Below are 13102 nucleotides of genomic sequence, written 5' to 3'. Positions count from 1 at the left end.
CAGCATTGCGGCAGTCCTGATGGATACTGGGATGTTGGTCCAGATTCTGGGTGCATATATAGAAAAAACCTGCTGTCTTATTCTTTCTTTTTCACAATTCTTAGTCTACAGTTTGATAGTGTCTTGGCTACAGGGGTGCAGAGAAATGGTGAACTTGCCTTCAAGATAGCAGGAGTGCTGGTCGTGATGGCTTTGTTAATGATGCAGCTGGTTTTGAAGATGGTGCAGACTGGCAGGGGGAGCCAATGGAGATTCATACGGCTGGATGAGATGTGCTGCGGCGTGTAGGAAGCCCCATAATGGTGCCTTTGTGGAGTCATGGAGACCATGGAGTACAACACCACCACCATCCAGATGCGAGAGTACAAAAGCTTGAACAGCAGTTCTGAAGTCATTTTCTTGAATAAACTATTTTAGTTTATTTGAAAGAGACAACTAGCACCAGACCATCTTTGTGTTTTTCACATTGTATTCACTGAGGGTGAGAGTGGTGTCCAAGGTAAATCTAAGTGACTTGGCATTTAGTGGTTGGTAGTCGGGGTTTGAAGCTCTCGAGGTTCATGCAATAAAACTGACTCAATCAGCCTACTTTGAGGATAAAATAATGGCAGCCAAGTGCAAGCCCAAAGAAATGTACAGAACGGTAAAAAGTCTCACCACGCTTCCCCTCTCCTCAACCGTCAAACCCATTGAACCTCCACGATGTGACGATCTAGCTGACTTCTTTTTCCTTAAGATAAACAACATCTATACATCCTTTCCGAATACTGAAGCTGAACCATCCCTCAAAAGCCCTCCCACAGCAATAGAAACTGAGGTATCGCTCCATAACACCCTAGCCTACCTCCCACAGCTAGACTCAGTAACACTAGACTCGCTAATGCGCCAAATAAAATCCGGCTCACCCTGTGATCCTGCGCCACCGAACACACTGATCTCGGTTGGACAGGTAATCCTCCCCACACTACTGGAACTGCTGAACTCCTCGATAATAACCAGCACAGTCCCACTAACGTGAAAACATGCCAGGGTATGTGCACTCCTGAAAAAACCTAATCTCGACCCTGGCAACTTCAACAACTATCGACCCATCTCACTACTCCCCATGGCAAGTAAACTCCTCGAAAAACACATTAACACCTGCCTAACTAAGTTTTTCGAGAGCAACCATCTGTTGGATATTACCCAGACTGGCTTCCGTCCCAAGCATGGCACGGAGACGGCCCTGGTAGCAGTTACAGAGGAGGCAAGGCGGATCTTAGATCAGGGAGGAGCAGTGGCAGTGATCCTCCTTGATCTGAGCGCCGCATTTGATACGGTGAACCATCAAATCCTCCTCCACCGCCTACTAAGTCTGGGAATATCAGGAGAAGCCCTAGCCAGTGTCTTCGAAGGAGCCTCAGTCTCCTCAAGCAAGCCTCTGAGGTGCGGGGTGCCACAGGGCTCCTCACTTAGCCCCACGCTTTTTAACGCATACATGAGACCACTGGCAGAGATTGTCCGTCCGCATGGCATCACGATCGTCACCTATGCGGACGACACTCAGCTAGTGGTCTCCCTTACGCATATGGACAGCCAGCAATCACAGACCATCCTGATTCCCTGTCTGGAGCAGGTAAAGAGCTGGATGACAAGCTCATGCCTAAAGCTCAACGGGGACAAGACCGAGCTGATGCTCCTCAGCCCTGTGGCCCCCTCCACTCTAGAGCTTCTGTGGCCCCCCAGCCTAGGCGCCCCCCCTGAACCCAAAGACAACATAAAGAGTCTTGGAGTATGGCTAGACAAATCCCTGACATTTAACACGCAATTCACTAAATTGTCAGCAACATGCTTTGGTCTGATTAGATAGATGAAAAAAATCCTGCCACTCCTCCCTTTTGAGGCAAAACAGGTAGTCATCCAGGGCCTAATCCAGTCTTGTATAGACTACAGCAAGGCCCTGTATTTGGGGGCTCCAGAATACTGCCTAAACAAACATCAGAGGATCCAGAACTGCGCTGCACGCACTCTTCTTGGAATTCCCCCAGAACCCCTATAGGGCCTGGTCTGAAAACTCTTGCATTGGCTCCCTGTTAGGGAGAGGATTAAATTCAAGGCCATGTGCATCACTCACCAAGCCTTCTGGAAATCTGGGCCGGTGATCAATCACTCCTTAATCACCCCCTACCATCCCAAAAAAGAACTCCGTTCATCGAAAGCCTTCTTAACTGTTGTCCCACAGATACGAAGAGCCAGTTCAGGAGGCCGCTGCTTTTCCTATAACGCATCCAAGTTATGGAACTCTCTCCCCCTCCATCTAAGGTCCAACCTTAACCTACTCAACTTTCACAAACAACTGAAAACCTTCCTTTTTAACTAAAAAATGTCTAAATAATCTCACCCCACCAGCGATCCATCCCAGCAGAAGTTTCCTTTACCTACCAGCGCCTGGACGCCTCAGGGCAGCTGTTCGCGCTTTATAAAACTCCTTTCAATTTCAATTCAATTCAATTTCATTCAGCCAGGTTTCTTGTTTGTTGTTCTGGGCAAATAGCAGGAATTCTGTCCTGACTGGGGTGAGCATCAAGTAGGTTTTGGATATCTGGGTCTGGATGATGTACAAGCAATGTTTGAGTTGTTGAATGAGTAACGAAGAGGCGAACTTTAAGAAGAGTTGTGTATAGTCAGTGTATTGATCAATCGTGATGCTGTTATCTATGTGTGGAGCACCAAGCAGCTGCATCTTAAGGCTGAAGATTGCAAGAGACACTATGGAACCCTGGGGAACTCCACAGTAGATAGGAATCGTTTGTGAACAGAAGGTGCCCATGTGAACAAACGTGTTTTGGAAGGAAAGATAGGAGGAGAACCAGTGAAGGACATTGATAGTGAATCCCATTCAAGACTCCAGGGTGTGTCTGAGGATGTTAGACACTTGAAGGCATCCGAGAGGTCCAGCAATATCAGTTTGTGGGTCAGCTTCATCTATGTTCAAGAAAGCATTGTCTACAATGTTTAAGGTAGTGGTCTGCAGCATGATCTGAACCTCGACTAGTAGTCATGCAGGAGATGGTTAGCATTGATGTGATTGTAAAATTAAACATGAGCTGCTTTTCAATCATCTTGCTGATCAGTGGTAGGTGAGTGACGGGCCAGTAGTTAGTGAAGTCATCGGTAGCTAGTGTAAAAATTTTTAGGAGCAGAAGGATCTAGCTTGTTTAGAGAGCTTCTTGGAAGATGCCTTGAGTGGTGAATCCATTGACAATAGTAAGCAGGTATAAGTGAGCATCCTAAGAGGGAGATTTCATGAAGGACGCTGGTGAGACATCATCTGTACAGGAGGATGCATTTTAATATTACATTATGCATAAAAAGCCTGTCAGATGGAAGGTCAGCAGAGGGTGAAGTCTACTGATGTCATTTTTATTCAAAATTCTGTAGTTTTATGCATATACTCATTGTGTACTTCGTCTCTATCCTTTCTAAGAGTGTAGTTTGTGACTTAATGAAAGCTGCCTTTATCAGCATGAAAACCCTCATTTATGTGCAGCTGCCTGAAAAGAAGAGTCTATGGAAATTAATCCTTCATGAGGTAGGACAAGCACTTGTACATCCATGAGCCACTTATTAGGAGGGGTCTTGTATTCCCCATCCTGCCAGTAACAGACGTTACCAGCAAGACCAAGAATCAAAAGTGATGCAGGAATACCACACCTGGTATTCCAAATTGGGTTAATCTCAATTTCTTTTCCAATGGGGTAAATACTCTTGGTTGTACTGGGAGGACTTTGTCTGTGGTAAAATGCTGGGGTTAGAGGTTTACATGTGCGGAAAAACCAATGCCCACGTTATTCACAATGCACAGGAGACTATGGGGAATCAAACTGTGAACCCGCAGTAATATAACCCGATATTGGTAACACTGGGCGATGATATTACCACCCATTAACATCAGGTTACTTTTAATGCGTAACTTAGTGTTGATAATCACACATACACACACACGCACACGCTGTTATTTAGGGTCCTATGGGTATTTTTCTTAATTGCTCTCTACTCCTCAGCCAGTAGGAAATAATCAAGGTCTCATTCCAGTCCATAATTTTTGTGCCCACTGTGCCACTCCAGACAGAGATCAGGCATGTGCAAATCAGACATGACTCTGCTTCAAAATGAACAGTCCAACTGAACTACCACGCCGTGTTCTCTCTAGGTAGGAAAATAACCAACTTTTATGCAGAAGAAATGACTAGCTGAGTACAAGGCCTAGGCAATATTTTAATTACTCTAGCATAAACCATATATTTTTGGAAATGTTGTATTACCCTTGTTACGCAACATTCCTGATAACACACAATTATACTAGACTGCATAATTATGCCACATTCCCTTCAAAATTGTACAGCAGGAGAGTGGGAAAAATGTAAACAGCCAGAACATGAGTGGCTTTTGATCACAGTACTAACGTTTGTGGTGCTATTCTTATTTAGTGAAAAACTTGTCATGGGACGCATTTTATGCTAAAATATAGAACTAAGAGACATATTTACTATTTGCGTAATTAGATATAATTTTCCCAAAACTCTGCATAATTAACCAAAAGCAAATTACACGAATTTCACACACCCTTATTTAATACACGTTGAATTTTACACCGGCTGCACAGTTTCTGATTATGACCCTGTCAAAAAGACATTCAATTGTCTTCTCACAGGAGACAGGAAAGACGCATCGGATGCTCAAATGTTAATCAGCTACAAGCATCACCATTAATATTGTCTTTGTCAACATAAAAGGGTGCCAGAAGGCCATGAAGCCATTCATGATTACTTCTTTTGAAAACAAAAGCGCACAGTTTCCTTTTCTTTTCCAACAATTAGCTTCCTATGAAAAACCTTGTTGGAATTTCCTCCTAACTCTTCAGTATAGCCAAAACATGTCCCTTCCACGGAGTTTGCATTATGTGAACAAACTAAGAATCGAGTTGAATAGAACGAAAAAGATCAGCTTTCCTTTAAAAATGCATAGTGACCTACTGTGCATAACTAATATTTCAAAATTGCAGTGTTTGGCTGATTTTGTACACAAAATTGTTCAAAACATGCAGAGCTGCCACATGATTAATTGTAAAAGATGTTATTTATGCGCTTTATTGCTTTTTTCAGGAAAGTGGCTATTGTGAGATAAGCCTACAATCAGCTGGTGAGATGTCTCAGCAAGGTGAACGCTTGTTTCTGAAATATGTGCTGATCCACAGGCAAACGTTTGAAGACCGACTCAGCCTTCCATCTTTCCAAGGTCGGTAAAGTATATATATATATATTGTATTGAGTAATACTAACCATTATTTATGACGCCTATAAATGGCAGAATACGAAGTGCTATGTAAAAACAAGTGATTTGCTTGAGCCAATGGTAACAGGCCTTAGTAAATATTTGCTTAATACAGATCCTTGGCGAAGGTACACTGCAGACACAGTTAAATCATGGGCCTATCCTATTCGTTGTCATTTTCAGCCTTGAGATCAAAGGCCATTTTGACCACAAGAAGAGCCGATGTGCAGGAGACGGCGGAGGTGGCAGCATTAAGGTAAGTTTAGGTTTATTTTAATTTTATTTTTTGTACTCAAATCCTCCCCACCTACCTCTTCCCCACCTCCCGCCTACCTCCTCCTCTCCGGCCGCCCCCTTCTCTTTGGCTCGGGACGGGCCGCTACTGTGCTTGAAACATTCTAGGCCCTGTTGTACATTGCCTCTAAAATGGTATCAACAGTGAACAAAACCTCTGTTAAAATAAATGTATGTAACTGACTAAAAGAAAAACTGTAATTGTATTTGAAGCGATGTAGTGTATTTAACATACTACACAATGCAATAAATTATTCCAACCAATGGTCGTACAATAATGACCTTCTCATAAATCCTTGCTTATTCTCTTCCAGTCGTCACTTTCCACAACATGGGCACACTATCCCCTAACTCCCAAATGCCCATTAGCTTCACCCACCACTTCACATCTTTTGTTCATCTTATGCTCTAGTTTTCAGAAGATATATCTGCCTTTGTTCTCTCGGCCAGTGATCTCAGGGCCCACCCCTCGTTTCTCTAAATTCCATTTTTTACACACCACCGCCTCAGACAAGCCTATGGGGCACATTTGGAACACCTGAGGCAAATGGAAGGTTGAACATGGTTTCAGGAATGGATGGCTTTGTACGGGTTGGGCGTGAATGTGCCACAAAATGCAAATTCAGATTTTTAGTTACAACTCAAAAAGTCTAAACATGCTGCTGCCTATTTTATTCTACACCCAGGTAGAGCAAAATATGCACTTCTACTTGCAATCTTTACACTACAAAAGTATTTTAATTAAAACAAGCACTAGCTAAGCCAATAGATCCGGTGAAACCGTCAGCCATTTGGTTTTGCCATAACTTGTTTTAGCCTTGCCATGATTTTTTGCAAAACTGTTCTGTGCGGGGAGCTGCAGGGGCCTCATCAATATAAAAGTAATAAACAGTGGCTAAAGGCAAACATATTTTTTGATCTTAAAAAGCACATATTGCCATAGTAGTCAGTGGCACTAAAGAGAACTACTTTGTGTGTGGAAGTTGTCCTTGAGGAAGGACAGAAAGCTTTCACTCACAGTGGTTAGCCAATGGCTGAAGTGGACTGACCCATTGTGCCAAGTTGCATGCTGTAGTCAGCTGAAGGACATTTTTAATGACAATGCAAGGGGCTTGCTGAAAACCCCTATAAGTATATTATACATATAATTGTAGTAAAATCAAAAGCCCAGACCTAAACCACATAATTTAACAATACTTAAGGACATTCAATTTTATGGACACAATACTGTTTATAATGAACATTACTTTTCAATGAGGTAGCTCAGGGCCGAGATACTTTTTGATACAACTGTCCTTATAAAATATTTGCTTTATCCTTCTTTTATTTATGTATTGTATTTGTTCCCAATTGTGCAAAATCACTATCAAGTCAGACAAGCATTAGTAATCTGAGGGGATTTTAGAGTACAACTCTGCCATTTCCACATCAGCCAACCCTGGATTTGAGAGATCCCTGCAGGCAGTGCTTACGTTGAGATGGTAGTTTCCGATGCTCAGCACTGGCACTTAATCAACACCTGCGCTTTCATGAGCACTAGTTAAGGACACATTCATTTACCAGGAGAATACGTGATTTGCTCCGAATCACAGGATGCTGAGCAGGCCCGGACTGGCCGTTGCGGGCACCGGGCAATCCCCTGGTGCGCCGCAAGGGTGGTGGCCGGTTTTGGGCCCTGGGGGCCGTTTTTGTTACAGGGGCGTTTTTGCAGCATAGCTGCAAAATCTGCTCTGTAACAAAATCGGCCGAAAACCGGCACCAGCAAAGAGCTCGGCAGCACCTTCACTTTGCCAGGGCCGGTTTTGGTTCTCAGTCTGGCCCTGATGCTGAGCCGATGCAGATACTCGAACCAGGTTCCCCAGCTTCAAAGTCAGCATCTCTATACCATTATGCCACAACCTCCCCCAACCTCGTAGGCAGTAGTTGGTTATGTTTAAGGTGGCTATAACAGGAGAAACGGGCTGTTGCAAACTGCCTCCTGACTCCAGCCCCGGCATTTTTTTTTTACTAATTAACCACTGCCTGCAAGTAGGAATTCCACATTCCATGCATTGAGGAGTTCACGAAGGCGGATTTGTGTGCTGTTCTGCACTGGTGGTAACATCACTAGAAGGAATGTACTTAATGACAGAGGATAAACCCAGCAAAGGTAAAAGTACAAAGGTACCTGAAGCAGAGCACCTAATTCAGTTTTAGCCTGATAAAAATAATATTTCGGGACTGTACTGTATTAGATTCTCTATATAATTTCTGGAACCAAGAACAAAAAGAAAAGAAAGAAAAATGAAAGAAAGCAAAAGAAAATGCGAAGAGTCGTTATCATGGTAAAAGAAAAGCTCAGTCTGCACATAGGAGCCCCGCTTCCTTTAGCAACCGCAACACTTGATGCCATATTTGCCATACTCTGTACACTGAAGGTGTATGAAAACACATGCCATGTACAACATTGTCAACTTTATGCTTGGCAAACTTTTCTTTCCACAAAAGCCTACCCCGTGTATTTTAGGCTTAAAAGTCATCTCTAAATATTAACTGCACACATTTACTACCAGATTAGGAACTAGTTATGTTCAAGAATGTAAAAACAAATTAGGATAAAATTGCTAGTCGCTTGACGGCAGTTTTCAAAGGCACTGTCGTTCACTTCAAAATATGGACATACATATATGTGACACCTTCAAGCACGAAGATATTGCTCATGTTTTCACTTGGAATCCACCAAGCTGCATACACATTGTCATGAAACCGTGTGCCTTTAACTTGTACCTATGCACAGACGTGTTTATTATGCACCGAGGCAAAAATACATGCATTTATTTGCTGTTTATTTACTTGGAAAAACCCTTGGCGTTCAGTGCAAGGGAATGTAGGGATGAAGGTCAGATGACCCTTTCGGTTCTCCTACCCTTCATCGCAGTCACTTGCAGCGCTGCACACAGATATCCGCCTAAGGAATATCAATGAGGCTGGAGTGTTTGTGAATTCCTGGGAAAGGGGATTTTATTTGCGCTGTGATTGGTTAGCACATCAAATGCAGGCAGTTTAGGACTGGCGTACAGGGCAATCAAATGCGAATGTGAAAGTTCTCTGCTATGAAATATTTGCTATAGTTAAATAAGTGATGGGTCAAAAATGAGGATGTTCAGTATTGTATTAGAAATTACAAATCTATATTTCGAATACAATACTGAGCATCCTCATTTTTGTGGATTCTTTCTTCTTGGAATTCGACCTATTACTTGTTTAAATATATCAAATAATTTTCTGGCAGCACACTTTTACATTCACATTTTATTACCCTTGTTCTTGGGAATGCAGGGTGCCGTAGTTGTTGATACTACAGGGAAATCAGGCAGGGCCTGATGAGCTGGTCTGACAGGTCAGTGTGTTGGTCTGTTTTTGATTGTGGGCCTGTTTTAAAGTCCTTTTACTGTTGATTTCCTCGATATTTTAAACAAACATTGCCTGCAGAAAGCACAAATGTACGCAGTCTCTGCTGCCATACCAAATACCTATACAACGTGATTCACAAGTTCAATGCTACCCCGATCTGTAAATTTGGGCTACTTTTTTAGATTTGATTCACTATTGGGGACCACCTTTATGTTGGTGCCTGGACCTATTTTCTCTCCCAGTCCGACCTAAATTTCAGACAGCACAAAATGAAGGTGAGGTCGCCATCCAGTCGGTGTGCACAAAACACCAGCTGGTTTGTGACCTTGCCTTGCTGCATCAGGCCTTTAGTCTATCGTGTCCAGGCTTGTTATGTAAAGGAAGACAGGCCTAAGACACAGCTCTAGTTCAAACAAGACAACAGTGGTGATGCCATACTCCTCTGATGGAGCTATCAACATTCGTATAAAAGATTTCATTTGTAAGTAATGTTGGGAGATGATCATTCACACCACTGCAGTGCCCACGAGAAAAATACAAGAACAATGAACTACTGATTCATGAAATAATCAGCTCGAGCAACCATTGGAGAGTTTCTAGACTCCAGCAACAGAAGGGATTGTGAGACGCGGCATATAACACAGCACAGAATTAAAGCGAGTTTTTAAGGCTGCATTACCAAATTCTGACGGATACTTGTTGATTAGTTAAATTTTTTGGCAGTAAGTAAAGGGCCCTGCTCAGTTTGAATTTATGCCACAGCTGAGACTGCCTAAGACGACGGAAAACAGAAATGATTTTTGCTACTTGCAAATAAAGTACCCCAAGTTAGCCCTAATAAAGGAGACAAGTTTACAGTTTGCTTCTTTTTTCTTCCAACTCTTCTGAAACTAAGACCTTATTTCCTTCTCTCTCATGTCCTCTATTTTTCAGGCACCTGTCCAACTAATATCTGCAACTAGCAACCTTTTCTTCCGATCCACTCACAAGCCTGTAGTTTTAGTTAAGTCTTGCACATTCTCACTCTATATTTCCCACGTTATTTGCATTTTCTGTCACCAACTACTTTATCTTCGCTCCAATTTTTGCAATTTCTGAGTTTTGGATTCTGCCATGTTTCTCACTGCCACTCACGCCTTCCACAACTATTCTTTCAGTGCCTAATTTATGCAGTGGTTGCAGGTGGTGCCCTCATTTTTGGCAAACAGGAATTATTTTTTATTATCAGTCTTTAAACCAGATGTTAGAAAGTGAAAGGGGGAAAGGGAGAAAGAAGGAGGCATATAAAGAAAGGAAACAATGACTCAAAGCAGGGACTAAAAAACAGAACCAGCAAAAGTGACATTAAGAGACAGGAAGCATAGGAAGTGGAAGATAGAAGCTTAATGTGGAATAAAAAGTAGGCACCCTTGGTATTTGTCAACTCTTGTCAGTCTGCAAAAAGAGCTGCAGACAGACCCCCAAGAAAAACTAAAAACCCATGCACTTATTTTCTTACGAATTACACTGGCTATCCTAATCTATTTTGACTGTTCTTAAATGTGCTCAGAAACATTACCAAATGCTTAAAAGCCTAATGACTAAAGAGAATTTTGGTCAAATTGTTCATTTAACAACATTACGAAATATACTGTGTTTAAAAAATGAAAATTACTCACAGATTCAACAGTTTCGTGTTGGGAAAATCCAACAGGCGCGATCCCAAAGATGCACACAGCCAGGATTGTGATGAGTGAATGCACAAAGATGATCCAGTATGTGAAAAAAGGCCTGGTGCAAAACAAAAGGGTTTTGTGAAATTGATTCATAAAACCTGCAACTGCTAAAAATTTGCTAAAGTACAGCTTTCCAATGTAAAAGTCAGGCCTTGTATCAAAACATGTTCAGTGTCATCGATGACGCACACCTTGACGTAACACTTCTATGCTTGTTGGAGTCAGGGAGTGAAATGGGAGTAGAGGAGATCTTTCACATGTTAATTGGGGGAAACTTTATTTACAGCACAGGCTGAGCCACACGTGCCGTTTAACACAAGTGGACCAATGCTTACCTGAACCACGCATATGCCTTAAACATGCATAGGCCTTATCCACACATATGCGTGGTTAGGGTAGTCAGCGGTCTAGATGCAGAGCGGATGGGTGGGGAGAGGAACAGGAAAGATCGGGAGAGTAAGGACCAGGACGTGGCTTGGTAAGTGGAGGTGGTTTTATAGGGCTCAGGGTGGGGCGAGTAGTTTTCCAGTTTGGGGTCCAGTTTTAGGGCTCAGGGTCGGTAGTTTTTAGGGCTAGGGGGCAGGTTTTAGAGATCAGGGCGGGGTGAAAGGGCCAGTTTTAAGGGCTGGGCCAGTTTTAGGGCTCAGGGCTGGGGTGCTGGGATCAGGGGCGTTTTTTTGGGCAGGGGGCTGAGTTTTAGGGTTTATGGTGGGGAGTCAGGGTAGTTTTTAGGCCTGAGGCGGGGTGGATTACAGGGCTGGGGTATTGTTGTAAAGGCATGCGTGGTTCAGACCTCACTGTTTAGGCATTTGTGGTTAAGGCATGGGTTGGTATATCATACAACTGTTAATTGGACCAGTTACGTCTCATATTTGCGACAAAGGTGGTCTGAAATACACGAGTGAACCCTCAAACTTTACAAAATCATATAGGCTACTTCATATACATGGAGGCAGAGTTAATGATTTCTGTGGTGCAGGAATAACGAGTCAGAAAGTCGTACACCCCTTGGTTCAATGCATTGACAAAGGTTGAGTGCAGGCATGGACTGTGTGATTTAAGGAGGTAGTGGAAGGGATTTGGACTGTACCAAGCAAATTAAATGGGGAGGGATAGTGCACGGTTTGTATGATGCCAGAGGGTAGAGAATGGGATCAGGCTTCTTCAGTATTTTAAGGGATGAAAATATAAAAGGGATTGTAGGTTCTCAAAAAATAAGATGTCACAGAGATCCCACAAAATCTGAAGAGTGATAACGAGAGAGAAAGAGAAGGAAAGAGAGAGACAGAAGGAAATAGAGAGCGAGGGAGACAGATAGAGAATTGTATGGGTCACCTAAGCTACCACAAGAGGATATGGAATGTAGGCCCGGCCCGTGCAGGGCGTTATACCGGGGCGGTGAGGTCAGGCAGGGGAGGGTCAGGGTGGGGGGGTGTAAAATGTGGGATATGGACCATTACAGGTAAGTACAGGAAAAATAAATAAAACGAATTTCGTTGCCAACGCTGCATCGCCAAATGTGATGCAGCGTGGGCAACGAAATTCGTTTTTTTTTCTGTACTTACCTGTAATGGTCCATATCCCGCATTTTACAACTCCCCACCCTGACCCTCCCCTGCCTGACGTCACCGCCCGGTATAACGCCCTGCACGGGCCGGGCCTGATGGAATGTACTCTACTAAGAAGAATAGGTGTAAATGTCACACTTCCAAAAGGTCGAAGGGCAACAGATGCAGGGGGCTATGCTACCAGTAGAAAGAGGATAAGATGATTAATGTATGCTGCAACAAGGGAAGGGTGATGGAACCGTGACTATACGCTACAAATAAGGAAAAGGATATAATGGTGAGTCGAGACTAGTGGAATGATGGGGACTAAGACCATTTCTATGAGAGACCAAAAGGACAAGCATGGGATAAGGACCAGGGAAGGAAACTGTCTCCTATATTCTATCCACCTAAAAAACATACTACCAACAAATTCCTAGGGTAGCAGATGTTCCAAGTTTTTCAACTTCCTTTGGGATAATCACAAAGTTCATTATTCATTTCTTTACTTTGGTAATCAAACAATTCAGTCAGTATTAGTGGCTCCCTTCTCAGTGAAGAAAAGCATTTGACTAGCTTTGTGGTTTCATTATTTTGTAAAGTATGCTTTTGAGTTATCCATATGAAGGAATATCTCTGAACATTGTCAGCTGCTCTCAGCCTGGCAGTCCGAGTTTTGGTTAAGACAGCACCGTTGTTTGCTGATAATCCAGCTGAGTTGTCAAGTCCACAGCACCTGATGCCAGCCTTTTGTTGTTGTTTGTGAAAAGCCAACATTGATCTGTTTCCAACTTTGTATGACCATGTTATTTCTAGGTTGACAACTTAACATTGCTTTTG

General features: G+C 42.9%; 1 protein-coding gene across 4 annotated transcripts in view; it reads right to left on the bottom strand.

Annotated features, from left to right (window-relative positions):
* The window catches only part of RHBDF1 (rhomboid 5 homolog 1), a 448564-nt gene that overhangs the window by 91441 nt on the left and 344021 nt on the right, over positions 1 to 13102 (bottom strand). For all 4 annotated transcript variants that reach the window (XM_086941148.1, XM_086941149.1, XM_086941151.1 and 1 more), the window contains one exon: positions 10659 to 10770. In XM_086941148.1, coding sequence (XP_086797274.1) covers positions 10659 to 10770 — 112 coding nt within the window. The remainder of the gene's footprint in view (positions 1 to 10658; positions 10771 to 13102) is intronic.

Source organism: Lissotriton vulgaris, chromosome 10 (assembly GCF_964263255.1).
Source record: "Lissotriton vulgaris chromosome 10, aLisVul1.2, whole genome shotgun sequence".
Taxonomy (NCBI): domain Eukaryota; kingdom Metazoa; phylum Chordata; class Amphibia; order Caudata; family Salamandridae; genus Lissotriton; species Lissotriton vulgaris.
Note: the sequence above shows the minus strand (reverse complement) of the source record. Positions and strands in the feature narration are given on the sequence as shown.